The 14,744-nt window shown below is 35.9% G+C and overlaps 1 protein-coding gene across 4 annotated transcripts in view; it reads right to left on the bottom strand.

The window, feature by feature from the left end:
• The window catches only part of STRN3 (striatin 3), a 106,663-nt gene that overhangs the window by 6,860 nt on the left and 85,059 nt on the right, over positions 1–14,744 (bottom strand). For 2 of the 4 annotated variants that reach the window (XR_016217908.1, XR_016217909.1), the window contains 8 exons: positions 13,032–13,165; positions 11,587–11,762; positions 11,371–11,418; positions 10,959–11,080; positions 8,920–9,048; positions 7,068–7,235; positions 5,725–5,865; positions 1,516–1,623 (listed from right to left, as the gene is read on the bottom strand). Coding sequence is in view for 2 of the 4 variants with exons in the window: in XM_008269473.5 (XP_008267695.3) it covers positions 1,516–1,623; positions 5,725–5,865; positions 7,068–7,235; positions 10,959–11,080; positions 11,371–11,418; positions 11,587–11,762; positions 13,032–13,165 (897 nt within the window). In the remaining 2 variants the exon portion in view is untranslated. The remainder of the gene's footprint in view (positions 1–1,515; positions 1,624–5,724; positions 5,866–7,067; positions 7,236–8,919; positions 9,049–10,958; positions 11,081–11,370; positions 11,419–11,586; positions 11,763–13,031; positions 13,166–14,744) is intronic. The other 2 variants (XM_008269473.5, XM_008269474.5) reach the window with 1 other exon arrangement.

Raw genomic sequence — 14,744 nt, 5'->3', positions numbered from 1 at the left:
ATCTGGAAATAATCCACAGTTTAATGTAACTCAATGTGCTGAAGAAAGGAGGAAGAAGAGAGGTCCTAAGAGGATGGGAGAGGGTGGAGCAGAGAAGGGGGGCTAAATAAACACTTACTTTTTGCATCTAACAGAGCTACCAAAATTTCTGACCCTTCCAAGTATAAATTTTCATTAATAAAAAGCCATCTATCTTCTAAGAAACACAAAAGAGCAATGAGTATATGGTCCAGAGGTTAAGACACTGGCATAGATACCTGCATCCCATTGGAGAATGAGTCCTGGCTCCACTCCTAATTTCAGTTTCCTACTAATGTTCACCCTGGGAGGCAGCAGGTACAGGTGATAGCTCAAACAGTCACTGTAACCCATGTTGGAGACCTAAATTGAGTTCTAGCCAAGACCTGGCTGTTGTGGGCATTTAGGGAGTAACCAGAGGATGGGAGACGGAGCTCTATGTATGTCTCTCTCCCTCTCTGTTTATAAAATAAATAAATTTTAAAACAATAAATAAATAGATTCTTACAAAAAAGAAACAAAGGAAATTTGCCTCTGTGCTCCTACAGCAGAGGAAGATATTTAGGCTTCATAAAAGAGGCCTAAAGAATTAATTTGATAAGGTGTTAAACTGAGAACATCCACATGAATGTGCATCTTATTTCCTGTGCAATATGTAGACCTGTGAATATTCATTCTGTTCCCAATTTGTTTTACTGAGTTAAAAAGAATCTGCCCATGAAAGTATTATCTGTTCAAAAAGATCTTATGTAAGACTCTTAAGACTGAAAAGTGTTGTCATGTCCTATATAACCTTCGAAGATAAACCCATAATTCTGGGCCCCTGTGTGAAACGCTTATGTAAGGGTCTTGTTGATAATCTGTTGCCCTATGATATTATAATTAATATTTCAGTTTCTTATTTGGAAATTCTTCAATACCATGTTTTAGCTTCTCTTCAAACTAACCTCTGGCTATCAGACTTTTCCTGAAAGTCAGCATGACTTTCTGTAGATTCAAAGCTATCTCAACAGATGAAACACACACACACACACACACACACTGCTAAATGGGAATTTGGTGTGACTTCAATACAACTGATAAATTTCCTTATAAAAATAAATACAGGGAAGATAACAAATAATGTTCACTATATCATTTGATCCATTCAGAATAGTTTTAAGAACATATTTGAAATGTCAAAATAAAAAAGACCACTTCTGCTGCATTACTTTATAACAGAATATGAAGGAAAACATTCAAATGGGAAAAATCATATTTAACTGACTGATATGAAGAAATCCTAAAAGGTAACAACACATGTATACTTAACAAAACTAAATATATGTAAGTGTACTATAGTAAGCAAAGCAAAAATCTGAGTTAAAATGTTTTCATTTGGCAATTTCAAAGCCAAAACTTTTTCATATAAAATCCTTTATATTAAATGATTATATTAAATCCTTTCTTATAATCTCCAATTTACAATATTATTAATACGGAAAAAAATTTGCTTACCCGTTTTATTGTCAAAAAATTTGATGTGTCTATCTTCATGAGCAGTTATTGTTACAGGAAGTGTGGGATGGCTTACTACTCTGTTAATGTGATTAATAGATTGTAAACCTGAAGAATAAAGGAAAAAAAAGATTAAAATTCAAACCTTCAGCCAGAAGTTGAATAATGAATGACCTTCTGAGTCTTACAAAAATGTAAGGGTCATTAAAACAAAAGCTTCTACATAACACAAAGTATCTGAGAATCAAACAGGGGGAGGATCTACTTTTTAAAGAAAATAAACATTTATAAAACTTCTGTCAAGTAAAAAAAGAAAAAAAAATCAAATATTTATCACATCCTATAATACAGATCATTTAATATACAAATTTAGAAAAAATTCTGTATCTTGATTCTTGATGCAGATCCCAAGTATAACCGATTCAGATTTTTTTTTTTTTTTTTTTTGGACAGGCAGAGTGGACAGAGAGAGAGACAGACAGACAGAGAGAAAGGTCTTCCTTTGCCGTTGGTTCACCCTCCAATGGCCGCCATGGCTGGTGCGCTGCGGCCGGCGCACCGCGCTGATCCGATGGCAGGAACCAGGTGCTTATCCTGGTCTCCCATGGGGTGCAGGGCCCAAGCACTTGGGCCATCCTCCACTGCACTCCCTGGCCACAGCAGAGAGCTGGCCTGGAAGAGGGGCAACCGGGACAGAATCTGGCGCCCCGACCGGGACTAGAACCTGGTGTGCCGGAGCCGCAAGGTGGAGGATTAGCCTAGTCAGCCGCGGCGCCGGCCCCAATTCAGAATTTTTAAAACACCTAGAATCATTACTACTTTTAATAAACAACCCATAAAGAAATCATAAGCAGTTAAGAAAGAAAAAACTTTTAAGTGCTAATTACACATGTGCCAAGAAATAGCCCCATTCTATCCACAACAATAAAAACAAACAAAAAACCCAAAGAACCTAAATGAATGTTCTTCAGGAATAAGATATTTTAAAAATTTGTTTATTTACTTATTTATTTGAAAGGTGAAGTGACAGAGAGAGAGAGAGAATGAAAGAATGAGCTTCCATTTACTGGTTTACTCCCTAAATGCCTGCAACAGCCAGGGCTGGGCCAGGCCAAAGACAGGAGCCTGGAACTCCACCCAGATCTCTCAACAGGAATAGCGGGAATCCAAGTACTTGGGCTGTCATCTGCTGCCTCCCTGGGGCATTAGCAGAATCTAGATCCAAACCATGGAGTAGCTGGGACTTAAACCAGGCATTACCATGTAAGATAAAGGCCCTAAGCAGTGGCTTAACCTTCTGAGCACAACACTCACCCTAGAGATGAGATTTTTCTCCATTACTAAAGAAGTTCTCAAGTTTTAATTAAAAGAGGGATGAGAACAGAAAATGATCTAAACAAAAATTTACCAACATTATATTTTAAATCTAACTTCTGAACATCTGACTGTATATAAGAATGCTCACACTAAAATACACGAGTGAGAGAGAGAGAGAGAGTGTGTGTATACATACTATGTAGGAGGGAAAGAGAAAAGAGTTGAAAAGACAATGGGAAAGATATTTTGAATATAACTTGATATGAGATTTGATGCTGGAACCATGAAAATATTTTACATAATTATAAAATGAAGTTCAGGGGCCAGCGCAGTGGGCTAATAAGGCTCTGCTTGCAGCACCAGCATCCCATAGGGGCACCTGTTCTAGTCACAGCTGCTCCAATTCTGATCCAGCTCTCTGCTATAGCTTGGGAAAGCAGTGGGAGATGGCCCAAGGGCTTGAGCCCCTGAACCCACATGGGAGACCTGGAAGAAGCTCCTGGCTCCTGGCTTCGGATCAGCCCAGCTCAGGCCATTGCGGCCATTTGAGGAGTGAACCAGTCTCTCCCTCTGTCTTAACTCCACCTCTCAACAAAATAAATAAAATGTTTTAAAAAAATGTTTGAATATCTACTAAAATAATCAAGAGTAAAATTACACAAAATGACCTTAACTGTATATCTAACTAGTGGTCTGGCCACAAAGTATTGAACTATTCCATGTGACTTTAAAGTATAAGACAGGGTGCAGAATATATCCCAAGTATAAACTATTATTGGTAAACTATCAGTAGTTATGATATTATTGAGACAACTGAATGTGTACTAAGGGAAAAATCAAATGAGATAATGATGACGATATTTTTGACAATCAAAATACATCTGAATTTCAACTGGAAGTATTTTACTTAAAAAAATGCCTATTTCCTAGCTTTGCTCATCAAAAAAAGATAAAAGAATGAACTCAGAAGATGGTAGAAACAAAATGTCATTTCCCACAAAAGGAAACTGCCTTGAGAAAGGCCTAATTTCAGATCTGGGCACAAAATATAGAACATTCCATCATTTTAGAAAGCAAGAAAGTTAACTACCAAGGTCATGTCAGAAAAAGTCAGGAGGCCAGTGCCGCAGCACAATAGGCTAATCCTCTACCTAGCGGCGCCGGCAAACCAGGTTCTAGTCCCGGTCGGGGCGCCGGATTCTGTCCCGGTTGCCCCTCTTCCAGGCCAGCTCTCTGCTGTGGCCCGGGAAGGCAGTGGAGGATGGCCCAAGTGCTTGGGCCCTGCACCCCATGGGAGACCAGGAGAAGCACCTGGCTCCTGCCTTCGGATCAGCGCAGCGTGCCAACCGCAGCGCGCCAGCCGTGGCGGCCATTGGAGGGTGAACCAATGGCAAAAGGAAGACCTTTCTCTCTCTCTCTCTCTCACTATCCACTCTGCCTGTCAAAAAAAAAAAAAAAAAAAGAAAAGAAAGAAAGAAAGAAAGAAAGATAGATAGATAGATAGATAGATAGATTGATTCAGGAATCAACCTGAATAAAGTTCCCACTGGCCAAAATAAGACAGTATGTTCAGAGAGTATAATGAATTAAAGTATGTTACTTATATTTATGTCCATGAAACACTATAGTACCCAAAAACAACATCCTCACTACTCACCTATGGAAGATGCTAGTGAAAAACCTCATTATCGTAAAAACTTACAAAGAGAAAAATATCAATCACTTATCTTGCCTTTCCTTAAAAATTGCTAACTCTAAGTTAACCAACTTGTTGATGAGGAAATGTTTCTTTTTATAGAGTTATTCTAGCTATTAAGGGGAGAAATGAAGATAGAATTAGAAAAATCACTTTGAACAGTTAATGAGTTAACAGACCAATACAATAATCAAGACTGGAAACATCACTGAAGATAAACAACTAGAAAATATTTTACCTCTTCTAAGAGTTCACAAATTACCTATGAAGTAGTCTTAGCAAAAATACTTAAAAATTTAAACAAGGAGAAAAAACACTAAACTTGAATTTGAATAAGCCTCTGGATCTGCAACCAGTCTACACGAAATAAAATGGACAAAGAAGCATATTAAATGATACGACATGGATGTGACCAGCAAATTTAGAACATGAGGAAACTCAGTAAACTAGCCAATTCCATCAACTTAAAAAATAAAAAGCAAGGAAAGTAAAAGATGGAGAAGGAACCCATTGATGAAGAGGCATAAACAACCCCTCAACCAATCTTTTTTTTTTTTTTAAGGGGAAGGGTTTATTGGGGAAAACCCAGCAGACCAGAGGGAAGGGGCAAAGAGGGAAAGAGAGGGAGAAGGAAACTGTTAAGAGACAGAGAGACACAGGAGAGGAGCTAGTGAGGAGAGAAGAGAGAGAGCAGAGAGTAGAGCGCAGAGACGAAATGGGGAGAGGAGAGGAGAGGAGAGCAGAGAGGGCAAAGAGAGAGTAAGAGAGCCACGTGTTCAGGAACAGATCCTTTTAAAACTTTGCCGGAGGGTGGGTAGGGAAGCAGGAGCATAGAATCCCATTAGGATGGGGGTGGAGCTTGACACTGGTGGTTGGGCCATGTGGACACCTGGCTTCCAGCAATGGCGGCGGGGGCTAGAGCCTAGGATGGTGTCAGGGTGTAGATTGCGCCACAGATAAAACTGCTTCATTTTCCTAACATTCCCCCCTTTTGTTTTTTATAAAGCAGGGGTTGTATGGGATTACATTAGTCCCAAAAGTCCAGGAGGGGTAGAGGGACGATGATCTGTCTTTAGAGCTACTTCCTGCTGATATCTCAACCAGTCTGAACACATGAACCCAGGGCGTTAACCCACTGCGCCACAGTGCTGCCCCAATAACTTTTTAAAGTTTCAAAGAAGCCCATGAGAACTTACCAGAATCTACCTGTGATGAAAGCATCACCAATGACTGTGATGTTTCTAAATCATAAATTACTGCACTACCAGTGTTGAAAGAGGTCACCATATGAGCTGGATCACAGCCTATAAAGTCAACTGAAGTAGGTATTCCATGCTCTGAAAGGAGCCGAAAAAGATAAACTGTAAACACAGTACTTTGAAGTGTCTAATTTATTAGTAAGGAAAAACATTTAATTATTGAGATTTTCAGGTAAGAAGCAACTTTTCCTAAATTATATATATAGTGTTTTATTTGTAACACAACATTATAAGAAAAATATCAATGACAGAGCTCTAAGAGTATGCATATGTAAAAGTTGTTTGTTCTCCTATGCATCTTCTTCCAAGGGACCAAAAAAAAAATCCTAGGTGAGTCTTTTGGCCCACTTATTTATCATATCTTTTAGTGTCAAATGATAAATTAGCATTCTCACATCATTGTTCTCAGAGACTGTGAGGGTTCTATTATTCCTTCCTTATCAAATAACTAGTACAAGTCAAATTTTGGATCTATGAAAATAAAGATTGGACTCTGGAATCCACTGATGTACTAGTATTCTTAAATGGCATGAGGAGCAATTTTTCTCTTTAAACATACTGAACTCAATTAGCTAGATCAACACACAATTAAGTGAAATCTGAAGTCAAGCAATTACTTATCTGAATGATGAAAAAAAATGTCTAAACAAACTTTTACCTCTAAAGCTTGGGTAAGTGAAAAATTAGAAGCTGCTAACACATCAAAGAAATATGCAAGATTACGCAACATGTTACTCACCTAAAATGTTTTTAAACTGAACACAAATATAAGATCTGATTTTAAAAATAACTAAAAATTTTGATGACTTGGAAAAAATGATTGATAAAGCCATATAAGTAAGCATGCTTTCTAAAGAGTAAATAGATCAAGACTTCATTAAAAGAAAAAGATGTGAAATCATGCAAGTAACTAAGTTTGTACTTCCCAGCTACAGATGCTATTTTAATAATTATAGCTGGAGTCCCATCCAGCAAGCTCAACATTATATATACATGGTTTATAGGTATGCTTGAAATCCTGATCCCTTCCAGGCTTTATAAGTGGTCACCTGATACAGGTGGAATGTTTCCTATTGCCAGAGGTGTAGATTCAATTGTTTACCCCACTGTTAGATATAGTTTTATTTTTTAAATGGAACATGACCCAAAAAAGTCTAAAAGCACTATGGTGTATTTATGATGTCATACAATAAATGACTAGGAATAGCAAAGAAATAAAATCAATTGTTTTTCCTTTTTATCCTCCATAAGTTTTTCTCATACATGTAAATTTTACTCACCCTTGTCTCCATTGTAAGTGCAAATACATGGCAATTTTTCTTGTGGATTCCATAACCTAACAGTGCCATCTGCTGAACAAGATAGTAACTGATTTTTTATGCCACTATAAGCAAGACCCCAGACTGCATCTGAATGAGCAACTAAAGTGCCAGCTAGGACATTTGGCTCTGGGAAGAAACAAACAAATAAAATATTAGTTACAATAAGTGAAAAATAATGTTTTTGTTTATAAAGATAACTCACCATATAATTAAATACATAAGAAGATAAAACAAAATAAACATAGGGGCTACTTCTAGGCAGTGGAGTTATAAGTTATTTTTTTATCTCTTCCCCTCACCAATACTTTTCTGCATTTTCACAATTTTCTATAAGGAACAAATACTTAAAAAAAACTTCTGTAATATATCTTACATACCATCCCACTCACTCATTTAAAGGGTATGATTCAATTTTTTTAGTGTGGTCACAGATCTGTGCAACCACCACAACAATCAATTTTAAGACACTTTCATCATTGATTAGCCTAGTCCTCTTCCCCACCATTCTGCAGCACTAAGCAACCACTAATCTATTCTCTTTCTATAGATAGGCCTATTCTGGTCATTTTATATAAACACAATCACACAGTATGTGTAGGGTCTTTTGACTGGCTTCTTCCATTCAGCATAACATTTTCCACATTCATCCACGTTTTAGCATATGCGGTACTCAAATTCTTTTTATCATCAAATAATATTTCATTGTACAGATATTACCAAATTTATTTATCTATCCATCAATTGAGACATATGACAATTGAGACAATTCTGCTTTTCTAGTGAACTCCTACTTTCCAGGAATATTTATCTCCACAATCCTCAGTTCCCAACTTAATTTCCTCATTTCCTGCCACTTTATTTGTAATCTACTCTGCTTTCTTTCACATATAAGCAAGGAATTGTTCTTCCTAACAAAGGCTAATTCTACCAGGTACACTGAACTCACCAACTTGCTTTCAATGTTTACTATCTATTACACAAATTTTCCTCCCTGGAATCACCATCATGGGTACAGGAATCACCACCATGGTGGTGGTGGGGAGGGGTGGCGGGGCACAGTTTGAGAATCATTCAGCTCAAACTAGAAATCTTCATTAACATTTTCTGCTGAATGGCAGAAAAACACATCAAATAAATTCATTTCACCTCCCATTTACTCTTCAAATAACTATAATTTATAGTTTCTGATATGACTGCACCAAAATAACCCTTGCTAAAATCACCAGTAATGCCATCTATGAAATTTAATAAACTTTTTTCTTTGATGATACCAAACATTTGTTGTTGTTCCCAACATACTGCTTTTCACTCATATTATCTGATCTGAAAGATATAAACAGGTCCTTCTGGTCTACCTCAGTATTCTCCAGCTAAAATCAGAAGACCTGTTTGTCATTTATAAGAAGGAACCTTTTAATCTTCATATAACTGGACCTCAGCAATATCTGAAAATGCACATTGCTTCCTGCTTCCCAAAACAGTATGTTCTTTGCATATGCTTCATGACCTCACACTCTCCATTACCTCCCCCTACTTGTTAAAGTCACACCGTTTCCCTTGTTGGCTCTCTAGCTCTAGCTATCCTACCAATGTCAGTTACCAAGGACTTCAGTCCCAGGTGTCTTCTCTTCCTACCCTACACAGCACACTCTCACTGCATCATTCATTCGCACAGCTCTAAGTATCATCTGTACAGAGACGACATCATATTTTTACCTCCAACCCATTTCTCTTTGAGCTCACATCTGCACATTATCTCTTTAATACTGCCATTGCTTAATATGCCTAAAATATGAACTCAATGACTTACATCTCATCACACTTATTCTCTCTCCATTTCCATAAATGCTACCATCACATACTCAGTTGCTCATGTCAAAAACCCAGCACTGGTGATGAAAATGTTCTGAAATTAGATAGTGGTCATGGCTGCACAGCCCTGTGAACATAGTAAGAACTACTGAATTATGCACTTTTTCAAGTGATTTTTATGGTGTGATTTAAGATAAAAGCTATTAAAATAACACAACTAAGCAAGAGTCGCTCACTGATCACTTTACCTGCACAATACAATTTATCAACAAATCCTGACAATTCTACATTATTTGCCCACTGAACCTTAAATCTACTTCTAACTGTTCTAGCACCACCACTGTCGTCTTGGCAACATCACTAGTTGACTGGACTGTATTATAAGCAACCTCCGAATTGGTTGTTTCCACTCCTCTCATTCCATTATTTTCTTCTCACAAAAGTCAAAGTTGGGGTTGAAAATGGGGCATAGTAGGTAAAGCCACTACCTGCAATACCAGCATCCTGGTTGCTGGTTCAAGTCCTAGCTGGTTCCACTTCCAATCCAGTTCTGTTAATGTATCTGGGAAGGCAGCAAAGGATGGCCCAGGTGCATGGGCCCCTGCACCCACGTGAGACGCAAAAGAAGCTTTTGGATCCAGGCTTGGCCTGGCCCAGCTCCGGCCATTGCAGCCATTTGGGGAGTGAACCAGCGAATGAAAGATCTCTGTCTTTCCCCTTCTCTCCCTGTAACTCTGCCATTCAAATAAATCTTTAAAAACCAAACAAAGAGAGTCACAGTCATCCTTTTAACTCTACCTTTTTTTCAGGTCACTTCCTGATTTAAATCCTTGACTTAAAGTTCTCTTTTATCTATTAGATTCTGCTTGTTACTATTTTATTTATTTTTAAGATTATTTACATATTCATTTGAGAAGCAGAGACATCAAGCAAAAGCTCTCATCACTGGTTTACTCTGCAAATGCACATGATGACCAGGGCTGGGCCTAGGCCAAAATCAGGAGCTAGGAACTCAATCCAGGTATCTCACATGAGTGGCAGGTATCCAACTACTGGAGCTATCACTGTTGCCTCCTAGGGTATGTTTAGCAGGAATCTGCAGTCAGGAGCAGAAGCTAGTTACCAAATAGGGGTCACACACCAACAGGGGTCACAGGTGTCTTCATCCCTAGGCCAAATGCCTGCCCCAGCTGTTACTATTCAGGTAAACATCTTCTGACTATTCATCTAAAGAAAGTTCCATCTGTTACTCTCACAATATTCTATGTATCATTTGTAACAATTTGTAACCACAGACTTCTATCCCCCTTATTTGTTTAACCTGTTACCTTTCTCATTAAACTAAATCTTATACCTGATACAGTGCTTCCCACTATGCCTGACAAAATGCAGCAAGTGTATGTTAAGCTAAAAGAACAAGTAGATCATAAACATTTTAACCCTTTATAATTATGGCCAATACCCTTGTAAATATTTGGAGACATAGGCAGGTATTTCTGTGGGAGAGACTTCTAAGGCTGCTATTTGTTAGTCAACGTTTTAGAAATTTTTTCTTATCCACTTTGAAACCAAAGAATTTTTTTTCCTCCTCTGAGAAAGACAGAAAGAACTTCCATCTGCTGGTTACTTCCCAAATGCCCTCAATTAGCTAGCATGGGGCTGAATTTAGAAGATTCTATGGAGGCCTCCCACAAGGAGGGTATTAATTCTAACTCCCAGGGTCTTCATTAGGAGGAAGGTGGAGTCTGGGGCCAGGGCAGAGTGCAGATTGCAGATACTTCAATATAGTATACAGGTATCTGAACTTGTGTCTTAACTGCTAGGCTAAATTCCTGCTCCTTAAGAATTTTCTGCCAAATAAAATGCTGTATGAGTTACACCCTTACTGTAACTATTTGTTTCCATCATCTTCCACTTAACATTGTTAATGCAACCTAATTCAACTTTAAAGTTTGTTACTTAGATTTTGTTTTCTTCTTCTTTTTGTAATTAGTACTGAAAGAAAAAAAAAAAAAAAACTGTGATCTTTTTACTTACCATATGTGTCATATGGATCCACATTGGGGCTAGGCATATTCCACCACTGGATGGTTGCATCAATACCTCCACTAAAACACTGTTCTCCATTAGAACTAATAGCTAATGATAGAACAGGGCCACTGTTAAAAAAGGGAGAAAATTACTTACAGATTCTAGGAGGAAACTCAAATGCCCATTCTCCTAATCTTTAAATTTATATGGCATCTAAAAATTGTTTTAGGTAAACATGTACATTTGAACAATACTATTATATTCATATTCTCATCAAATCAATTATCAAACAAGATATTCAACTAATGTATTTTATAATATAAAACAAATGTTGAAAAAAATTACAAGGTGTAAGGATAACTAATAGTTAACAATAATTATAGCTGTTAATTAAGTACTATAGTTCAATAAAACTTACATGTGGGCCCTAAATGTGTAGATAGGCTCTACATCTAAAGAGGCACTCCTAGAAAATGGGGGAAAAGGGTCGGGAAGAGAAGACAAATCACTGGTTATCAAAAGAATCATCAGGTAGATCAAATGTGTGCATAAAAGACATGAGATAGAAAAAAGAATAATTAACATATTAGCAAAATAAGTAGAAGAAAAAACAGACAAACATTAAAATACTTGCTTTTTGGCTGGAACTGTTTTTTGCAAGTTCCAAAGTTTCAAGGTATGGTCCTCAGAGGCAGTGACCAGCACAGGTTCTACAGGATGAAAAGCTAATGCCCGTACTCCATCAAAATGGCTACGCAGTGTATACTTGGGGTTCCATGTTTTTCGAAAGGCATCTTTATTGGCAGGCAACTAAAAAGAAAGAGTGGAATATTTAGTGGTAAAAGTTATAAATTGGTAGGCAAGTGGAATTTTTGTGTGTTTAAAACATATATTTAAAACTGTTTGGCAAAAATGTCCAGTGGAAAAGTAATGACCTCAAAAACTTTGTAACAAATCTTTATAGTTTAATAAGAACTCAGAAGAATTTCAATAGCCTTTCAAATACCAAGATCAAATGAAGAGTTCCATAACCTATCGACATAATTATCAAGCTAAACACAAAGCTCCTATCATACATCAGATGAGAACAAAATAACTACCATTGCTGCAATATTTTACACAAATACAAAGTAAAATATATAAATTATTACCAAATATCCAAAGGTACAATAATTAAAAGTATAGTTGCCAATTAGGAAATTTATTAGCATGTGAACTTTAATAAGGCAGCAAATTAAGGTACTTTCTAAATGTCTGAACTAAAGACCCTTTATGCATATTTTCATAATTCTTGATATTGATGCAGGTTAATGTTTTTATTTTTCCATTTGTAAGGATAGTTTGTGAAATCAGTTTTAAAGTAGTGAAAATTTACAACTTCATTGCTTACACACTTTAAAAATATTATCAAGAATAATCCAGCCGAGCAAGGCTGATGACTCTAAAAGGCATGTTAACATAATTAAATGTAGTAAAATGAATTGCTATAAAAGGAAAAACATTGCTGAAAAACTCCAATTCATTAACATAAAATCTAAAATATAGTTAACTCTCAATTGATTGCTCAATGTCTAGAAAAAAAATTAATCCAAGACTAGTTTCACCTCTAACACTGTCTTTCCCATCTACTCCCATCCCGCTAATGAGAGTTAAGTATTCAGAAAATGATGCAAGCTAACTTTAACAGTATCCTTAAGAAAATCTAAGATACATGCTTTTAGGTATCCTGAAGGTAAATAAGTTATTCAGATTATCTATTTTTCTTTCTTGTCAACACCAAATAACATAATTTGAATAGATAATTGAGAGTTGACTACTCAGGAGGTATTTATAATCAATATTTTAAGACAATCATTCCAAACTCCTAGCCAATCCACCAAAATACCTAAGAAAAATTTAAACACCACAAAGAAAATACTTATAAAAGAAAAACTACATGTCACTTCAAATCAACACAATGACACACTTAAACTTGTCTTTTCCATGCACCTTGACATTAATTCTGTTTTATTAGTGATTCCAAAAAATAAGGAGCCTTCTATTAAATCATTAAAAAATTAAAAATAAAACTGCACTTACATCATAACTATAGTCTGCATCATTTGTTACCGTCAAGTCTGCAAGGTCTCCAAGGCCCAGTACACTTAACAAAACATCATCAGAACCCATAATAAATGACTTGCCTCCTCCAGATGGAAACGTTATTGGTTCAGCTATAAAGAACAAAACCGCTTCTTAAATGCTGAAAAATCATACAGTACAAGACAATATTGTGGGGGAAATTTAAGCACTTAACAGTTACAATATTCAGTAATATAATTAATTTCTAATTTCCCACTTCTACTCCAAAAATTCTATTACTGGGTAGTAATAAAAAAATGTTTCAGAACTACAATGTAGTTATCTCCCACTAATCAAATGTGCACTACATATATTACTCAATGGTGGGAAGCGAGGCACAAAAGCTTTACTTAAAAATTTCTTATTGTCTCAGTATAATTATAACTATAGTTCACATGTTAAATAATAGGACAAATTTTTATTTAATAAGTGTTAAATATCAGAATTCAGCTATTCATGGCAAACAAATCCCTACCATTGGCCTCAAAGTAGCTCATATAGTTTTTTTTTTTTTTTAAGTAACAGGCTGTTGGTGAAATCAGTCTGCTTTCTCAAGATACACTAAGTATTCTAGTCTGTGATGAAAACATGAGCATTCATACATAATTGGTTTCCCAGTAGTCTGATATATGGTGTGTTAGTATACTGGAATGAAGCCTTAACTGCTAAGATTCTTCAAGTAACAGCAACAAGTCTAGGGGAAAAGCAGTTCTATCACCAACATCAATTTCCTGAAAGTCAGTTAAACCCATGTAATTTTCAAAATATCTTTTAGCTTTAAAGCTCTATCATTTTTATTTTAATGTCCTCTTTTATTTACCTTGACACTTCTAAAATGAAGTAACTCATGTATACTGAATAACTAATTAATTAAATTTCTGATCAAAATTATCTGCTCAATTATTGAATTTCAAACTAAATTCAAGTGAAAGCTTCATTTTTACTTAGTTTTCTCTTTTGTATCATGTGTATTACAAGTTTCTATGTTAATATTAGCAGTTCTAAGTAATTTAAAATCTGTTTTTTCTCAATTATTACTGACCAATTATACTCTGCCATAACTTGAAAGACTATATATTATGATCCAAATGTTTTGCCATAACAGTGACAGTATAAGCAATAACTCTCATTATCATCTCAGATATATGCTTTGAAAGCTTAATTTTAACATTAAGATGTCAGGGAGAATTGCTCAGGTTATTACCATTCAAAACAACGCATTACATCAAAACACATTTAAAACGTATGAACAAATTTAAACAGTAAACATAAAAAAAATCAGGCTGATTATCAAGTTTGAAAAATTCCTATGAAAAAGGTGATAAAAATTTCATATGCTACAGAAAACACAGCTGGAGTAGTGAAATTTGACAGTCACTACTAGTAACACTGAAAATTCTGAGAAGATACAATTCATATATCCTATGGCAAAAGTAAAATTTATCTTTATTTAAAATCTCTTGATTTTTATTGGTTTATTCTATTAAGATAGGCTACATAATTTGACTCAAATAAGGTCCTAAAATGAAAGCGTGATCCAGTGATTGATCTAGAGTGCATCTGAAAACATTGGATAGAAAAAAATTTAGAGATACTAAATAGTATTTAATCTTTCGATGATTATACTTATTTAATTTGAACAATCTGTACACTGATATTTCCTAGCAAAAT

Source organism: Oryctolagus cuniculus, chromosome 12 (genome assembly GCF_051225735.1).
Source record: "Oryctolagus cuniculus isolate XC-2025 breed Fujian yellow rabbit chromosome 12, ASM5122573v1, whole genome shotgun sequence".
Classification (NCBI taxonomy): Eukaryota; Metazoa; Chordata; class Mammalia; order Lagomorpha; family Leporidae; genus Oryctolagus; species Oryctolagus cuniculus.
Note: the sequence above shows the minus strand (reverse complement) of the source record. Positions and strands in the feature narration are given on the sequence as shown.